Source organism: Primulina huaijiensis, chromosome 17 (assembly GCF_012295235.1).
Source record: "Primulina huaijiensis isolate GDHJ02 chromosome 17, ASM1229523v2, whole genome shotgun sequence".
Classification (NCBI taxonomy): Eukaryota; Viridiplantae; Streptophyta; class Magnoliopsida; order Lamiales; family Gesneriaceae; genus Primulina; species Primulina huaijiensis.
Genome location: NC_133322.1, coordinates 8740219 through 8748058, shown reverse-complemented (window position 1 = coordinate 8748058; position 7840 = coordinate 8740219). Strand labels below are relative to the sequence as shown.

The 7840-nt window shown below is 33.7% G+C and overlaps 1 protein-coding gene across 1 annotated transcript; it reads right to left on the bottom strand.

Moving 5' to 3' along the window:
• Positions 1-518: 518 nt before the first annotated feature.
• On the bottom strand, positions 519-2229 carry LOC140962591 (uncharacterized). Its single transcript, XM_073421544.1, has 2 exons — positions 1570-2229; positions 519-1517 (listed from the first exon to the last, which is right to left on the bottom strand). The coding sequence occupies exons 1-2, from the start codon at positions 2227-2229 to the stop codon at positions 519-521; spliced, it is 1659 nt and encodes a 552-aa protein (XP_073277645.1).
• Between the last annotated feature and the right edge of the window lie 5611 nt (positions 2230-7840).

Genomic DNA, 7840 nt, shown 5'->3' with positions numbered 1-7840 from the left:
ATTATAATAAATAATAAAAATAATATTTTCGAATTAAATTAATTATTTAAAATAATAATAAAGAATAGTAATAATAAGCTTACGTGGACAAGTGTCTATCACAAAATAATAATAATAAATAATAATAATAAATAATAATTATTATTATAATATACAGTGCTCGTCCACGTAAGCGAGCGTCCGCGCTTACGAGCGTCCGCGCTTTGTAAGCGCGGATTACAGTAGTTTTGAAAAAAAAAAATTTTTAATTATTTTTGAAATATATATTTTTTTACATTATTTATTAAAAAAACCCTAAATTCTGAAATCTTTCATGGCTAGCAACATCAAGTTTATAGTGATTCAATTGCATTCTCAAATGATGCAAATTTTGTGAATCGAAATCAAGATAATATAATTTCTCAGTAAGTCGATAGATATGATCAACATTAAGAAACTTAAAGTTTTCTTTAGGTTCCAAAGCACAACTAAGTTTAAGAAGTTCAACTGCATCATCTTTAAATCTATTATTAGGCTCTTCAGCTTGAAAATCTATTGCAGTTGTAAATACACCAAATTGATAAGTGGTGCTCAACTGTCATTGAATCATTTTGTTGATAAGAACGGTCTGTACCAGATTTATAACGAGCTTCTATGTGAGGTATCTCAATGTCATACTTGACACAAACTTCTTTCACATGACTAAGTAGGAGATCAAATCCTTCTTCTCTCAAAGTACGAAGCAAAGTTTTAGTCGTTGAAACATAATCCATTGCACTTAAAATATCTAGGAATTTCTCTTGCAATGCTTGACAAAGCAGATTTGTTATCCTCATTATCTTATGCATCAAGTGTAATATAAATATGAAATCAAAGAACTTCATCGCAATCAATGCACCACTAGCTTCACCACGAATGGAATTAGAAGCTCCCTCATTTCCCATATTTTCTAACACGGTAATCACATAGCTATACATATCAATCATGCTACAAATTGAGTCGAAATTAAAACTCCAGCGAGTCTTTCCATGTTGTAATAAATTTCCAATTTGATTACATCCTCTACCTGTATCACGTCCACCAGTAGCTACCATATGCGCAACTTCAATTCTTTGAGCAGAATGTAACTCACCATGCCGCTTAGGAGATGCATTGATGAGATTACAAATGGAATTCAATTTTGAAAAGAATAACCAAATGGATACCTCTTTTTCAGCAGCTGCAGTTAATGCTAGTTGAAGCCGATGAGCAAAACAATGCACATAATATGCACACGAGCAATATTTCAAGAAAAGAGCCTGCAATCCATTCCAAGAACCGCGCATATTGCTAGCACCATCATATCCATATCCACGCATGTTGTGGATATGCAAGTCATAACGACCAAGTGCATCAGATATTTCTTTCTTAAGTGTTGCAGCAGTTGTATCTGTCACGTGTACAATGAAAAAGAACCGCTCTCGTAAAAATCCTTCAGTATCCACAAATCTTAATACTATAGACATCTGCTCTTTGTTAGATGCATCTCGTTTTATCAACTAAAATGCAGAATTTTGCATCCCCAATTTATTTACGAATCTTGGCCCTCACTTGGTTGGAAATGATATTCAAAACATCTTTTTGAATATCAGGTGAAGTATACTTTGCATTCTTTGGAGCTTTTTCTAAGAAGATGTCCTCAATACTCTTATTCATTTTCCCTATGAAATTTATCATCTCGATAAAATTTCCACGATTATTGGAAGATGGAGATTCATCATGCCCTCTAAATGCACATGCTTGCAAAGTGAGCCATCGAATGCTTTCAATAGTTGCTGTAACTCGCAATCTGTTCTTCTGTTTTTCTTCTGAAGATTGTGCATTTATCACTTTGTCAATATGACGAGGTATATTCATCAAATTATCAAGATATTCCACACCGTTGTTATGTGGTGAAGTATTGCATCCTATATGCATAAAAAATGCGCATCTATTGCCATCATTAACTCGCTTCCAATATTTGAATCCATCAATTGTAAATGCAGGATTACGAGGATTCTTATGTTCAAACAAGAACCACGGAAAACAAAATGCAGCATCTTTCGAAGGAGAGTACTTTAACCAAGTAAATTTTTTAAACCAGCTACTCTGGAATCTTCGATTTTGACTTCTAAATTTGGTCGGTGGATACTCATTCTTAATTGGTTGATATGGCATCATCTTGATATAATCTCTTCTAACTGCATCCATTTGATTAACAGGATATTTCATATCGGAGTACGTAATGCCAGATCAGGTTCAAGAGAATTCACATCGGCATCAATTCTAGGAGATTTGTTAAGCTGTTGATCACTGGGATTTGAGATATCAATATCGGATGGAGAATGCTCATGACTTGCCCATGTCTGCTCTTTTTGTTTAAAAAATGAGTCGATGGTTTTCCTTTTCTTCATTCTCGAGTTTCTTTTTCTCCTTGGTGCCGTCTACACCATAAAATATCACTTTAGTTTAACTTATTATGGCTAACTGAATCAAATCAATATTACCGACACTAAATAATTGTTACTTTAATCCAATAAACCTCGAACAATTATAATTGTTCCAAAAAAATTCTCGAAGTTAACATTTGACAATCCTAAGACATAATACATTTGAATATAAAATTTTTACAGCCTTTTAAGTTTGAAAATCTCATTTACATAATTCTGAATTTTTCAAAAATTCCATAAATTTGCAATTATATTTTCTATAACATCTAAACATCCAAATAATAAATAATCAACATTAAAAATAAAAAATCCCCAATATAAAATCTGGAAATTCGAAATAATGTCTAAATAAATTCTGAAAAATTATCAATACCTCCAATCGACTCAAATATAGTACTTACAATCAACAATTTAACATATATCAATTATTGAAATTCAAAAGAAAAAAATACCCGAATTTCGAAACACTAAAATCTGAAATTACTTTTAAAATTCGAAATCTAACCTAGAACAATAAGAACGAGCCGTAGTAAGTCTAACACTAAGATTTCCTCACGATTTTTGGTAAAAACAACGACCGATGGGCGACAGCCAATTTCAAGACGAAAAAAAACTTCGAAAATTTGATATTAAAAGAAAGCTCATGTCATGGGATTTCTGAATCTAAAATCGATTTTGAAAACCGACTACCGACGGTGAAGTTACGGCCATTTCAAGTAACAAAAATTGTGATGACTTGAGGGAGAAGAATGGAGATGCCACAGGGAGTGCATGGAGTGAATAAGAGATAGAAAATTGATTTTTTATTTTGTCTAATAAAAATCAGCATTTTTTGTTCTTTTTTTTTTTTTTTTTTTTTTTTTTTTATGTTTGAGTCACCATGTTTGTAAATTACGCAAAAAAAAGTAGACGTTTGTGTTCCAATGATGAGGCTTTACATTTATGGCATCTTTTTTTAAAAAATTATATGCTCAGTATTAGTAAATCATAAGCTTCTTTATGAAGCCAGCCAATGCCAAGTCAAACTAGTCATTGATCACAAGCTTCAGCAGAGTGTTTCTATTGATAAAATAGATGAATGTTTGATCAATAATCAAGAGTTTAATTTCTCTATCAACATTTTTTCAGATGAATTTGTCATATAGAGCATGCACAATATGATTTACCTATTTTGTATGATTTGCAAGCTATTGCATTAGTTCGAAATTTTACCCAATACGTACCAAAAAATAACGGCGGTTTGTTCTCACTTAATAAGAAAATCAAAAAAATAAAAATAAAAATAAAAAACTTGACATTGTTAACCAGATATTGCAAATAATATATATTTTTATATTTTTAACTTAATCTTTTTTTCTCCTAAAGCTACTTTATGGTTGGATATCTTCAACAACCTTTTTGCACGTACGATTAACATTATTGTTCGATTTATTACTCTCTCCCATTCAAGATTTTGTAAAAAGATTCATTTCCCCATCGTATCTGATGTGTAAAATGCTATCTTGAAACCTTCGGTAATGTAGATGCCTTTATCTCAAACTTTTTTCTGTAATATTTTCTATGTTAAATTTATAATAACTTTATTATATATTATCAAATGTTTATTATATGTATACTTATTAATATGTGTCCATTTATAGTAGCTAGTTTAAAATTTTTATAATATGTGAAAAATAATCAAAATATTTATCTGAAAAAAGAAAATTTTAAAATCAATTATCTAAACCAAGCCAATCGAACCAAAGTGAAAATCAAGGTTTTGTTTGGTTGGGTTTTTAATTATGAATGGTTTGGTTTGGTTCGTTTACTGTTTAGGAAAACAGTTACACTTGGTTGTGAGAATTGATAATGTTAATATTAGATGACATATTATCTCTTGTGAATTTTGTGTTAGGTAAAGTAGGGTTCACGCTGAATAAAAATTCAGTAAATTAGAATCCCACATCCAGATTCTTTCAATGTTAGCTTAAGAATTTTGTTATAAATTGAGTCTTCCTTGTTTGCTTTTAGTATCCCATAATCAAAAGCTTTTCAGCTTTGATAAAAAGATAGTGCATAGAAAAAAGAGTGTATTTTTTTCTTGAGTGCGAGAATTCTCTTGTGTGAGTTAGAGAAATTATTTTCTCGGTATAATTGGGTTGGGAGTGAGAAATATTGAGTGTATTGGTGTATACACTTGTTGTAATATTTCTTCCAATTATAAAAGTTGCAGTGCTCCGTGGACGTAGCCTATACTGGGTGAACCACGTAAATCTTTGTGTTCTTTTTGGTTATTTTATTCCTCAATTTTTTGGTACTATATTATCATCGTGGTCGGCATCGTTTCGGGTGTAATTCTCCAACAACTGGTATCAGAGCCTTTTTGTGAAAATTCTTAAGAATTCTGAGTATGCTCCGTGGTTAGCTTTGTCTGATCTTCCACATCAGAAAAGATTTTTTTAGATTTTTTGCTAAGACTAGAGAAGTGATGACCGAGATGATGGATCGGGACCAGGAATCAACAAGTTCGATGGAACAGATTTTTCGTTCTGGCTGTTACAGATAAGAGATTATCTGTACAGTAAGAAGCTGCATCAACCTCTATCAGGAAAGAAACCGGAAAAGATGGAGGATGATGATTGGGAGCTCCTTGACTGACAAGTGTTAGGTATGATACGATTGACCCTAACGAAGAATGTGGCACATAACGTGGCGCAGGCACAAAACACAGAAGAGATGATGTCTATTTTATCCGACATGTACGAGAAGCCATCAGCAAACCTCATGAAAAAGTTATTCAACTTGAAAATGGGAGAAGGTGCTGTGGTGGCTAAACACATCAATGAATTCAACACAATTTTTTCTCAGTTAACATCAGTTGAAATAAATTTTGATGATGAGATTCGTGCAGTTATCCTTTTGGCGTCTTTACCAAATAATTGGGAACCAATGCGGGCAGCGGTTAGCACCTCTGTTGGAAAAAAAAAGCTACAATTCAATGAGGTGAGAGATCAATTCTTGCTGAAGAAGTTTGCAGGATGGATTCGGGTGAAGGAACATCATCGAGATCTGCTCTAAATCTCGAGAATAGAGGAAGGGGCAGGAGTGGCGAAAAGAGTTCTAACCGATGGTGCGGTAGGTCCAAGTCAAGAAATGGAAAAGACCAAAGCAACTTTGAAAAGAATTTGATGTGCTGGAGCTATGGTGAAACTGGTCACTTGAAAAAAAAACTGCAGATCAACGAAGAATAATGCCAATGCCGTCACTGAGGAAGTACATGATGCTCTGCTATTATCCATGGAAAGCCCTGTTGATTCTTGGGTTATGGACTCGGGAGCTTTGTTTCATACCACTGGTGATCGCAATGTATTTGATAATTACATCGCCGGCGATTACGGAAAAGTTTTTCTGGCTGATGGAAAACCCTTGGAAATTGTTGGTATGGGTGATGTACGGATGAAGATGTCAAATGGAAATGTCTGGAAAATCAACAAAGTCAGGCATGTACCAAAATTGACTGGCAATTTGATCTCGGTAGGACAGCTCGATCATGAAGGCCACAATGTGACCTTCGGTGATGGTTCCTGGAAAGTGAACAAAGGAGCCATGATTGTTGCTCGAGGAAAGAAAACTGGAACACTGTATATGACTTCCAGTTGCAGAGACACATTAGCAACTGTGGATGCTGGAGCCAATTCAAGTCTATGGCATTATAGACTTGGACACATGAGTGAGAAAGGAATGAAGATGTTGGTGTCAAAAGGAAAGCTACAAGAATTAAAGACTGTTGAACACCAACTATGTGAAAGCTGTATATTTGGAAAGCAGAAGACGATGAGCTTTTCAAAAGGCGGTAGAGAACCGAAAGCAGCAAAGTTGGAGCTGGTTCATACTGATGTATGGGGACCATCTCCTTTGACATCCCTTGGAGGTTCGAGATACTATGTCACATTCATTGACGATTCGAGTAGAAAAGTTTCGGTTTATTTTCTGAAAATAAATCTGATGTTTACGAGACCTTTAAAAGGTGGAAAGCTATGGTGGAAAATGAGACCAACTTGAAGGTGAAGTGCTTACGTTCTGACAATGGTGGAGAATATGAAGATAATGAGTTCAAGAAATATTGTGCACAGAACGGGATCAAGATGGAGAAAATCATTCCTGGTACACCTCAACAGAATGGTGTAGCTGAAAAGATGAACATGACCTTGAATGAACGCGCAAGGAGCATGAGATTGCATTCTAGATTGACAAAATTGAAAGGGGATCGGTTACGGTGCCCGGTTGCGCAACGGAAGTTTAAAATTTTGTTTTTAACTAGAACAAAAATCGAGCACCCAACAAAGTGTGTAGCAAATATACACAAAATATGTCATACATAGTGTGTTTAGAAAATACCTATCAATCTTAAAAGATTGATGTTGGCTCCAACTTAGTTGTCAAACAACTAAGCTCTTCAATGGCAAGACCCTCTACAAGCTTCCTTGTTCTTGGACTCCTTCCTTCAAATTAGGTCCACCACCAACAAGCTAAATTCACTCTAATTTTGCACTAGAAAAATTAGAGCATTTTTCATTTAAGAAGAGAGTGTTTCCTCAACAATTGAAGAAAGAAAAATGGAGAGAATATTCAAGGGAAATTTCGGCCATCACCATGGGATGAGGAGAGAAGAAGTTTTTTCTTGGTGTATGAAAAAGTTACAAGTGAGTATGAGAGACACATGCCTTGTTTATTGAAAAAGGTTGTCTTTTAACTCTTCACCTCCCCATGCATATTATTTTTATTTGGGCATGTAACATTTAAAAAGCTCATGGACTTTTATTTAAATATCTCAAACACATTTGAGACTATTTTAACTTTACTTGATTTTACTTAAGCCCACTAGTTAAATAATTATTTCCTATTGGGCTCTACAAGACCCAATATTATTTAATTAATTCAACACTTGAATTAATTTAATTATTTTGACTCTACTAGGTCCACTAGTGTTTAATTAATTCAACAATTGAATTAATTTAATTTAGTCCATAATAATGTTTATGAAAATCACAATTTTCAAATAAATTATTTATTTGGTCAACTTTTAATTTAGGAACACTTCTTCAAATTAAAAGTTACATTCTCTTCATAGAAGTCATACTTCTAATTTTCCTTGCGCTTATAAACTCTTTTATAATCCGTTCAACACATTGATCTATTTTTACTTTTCAACGGGATCTAGAGAGTTAGCACTTTTGTGACCCTCAATGGTTCATTGATACAACTAGCAGTGGGTTCACATCTCCATGTGATTCGGGACTAAACATGTCCTTATATGAGCATACCCAAATTGCTACATTCTTAATTATCAACTCCTTGATAATAAGAACGTCAGAACTCAAGTCTGATAGTACCCAACCAATCATGTTAAACGC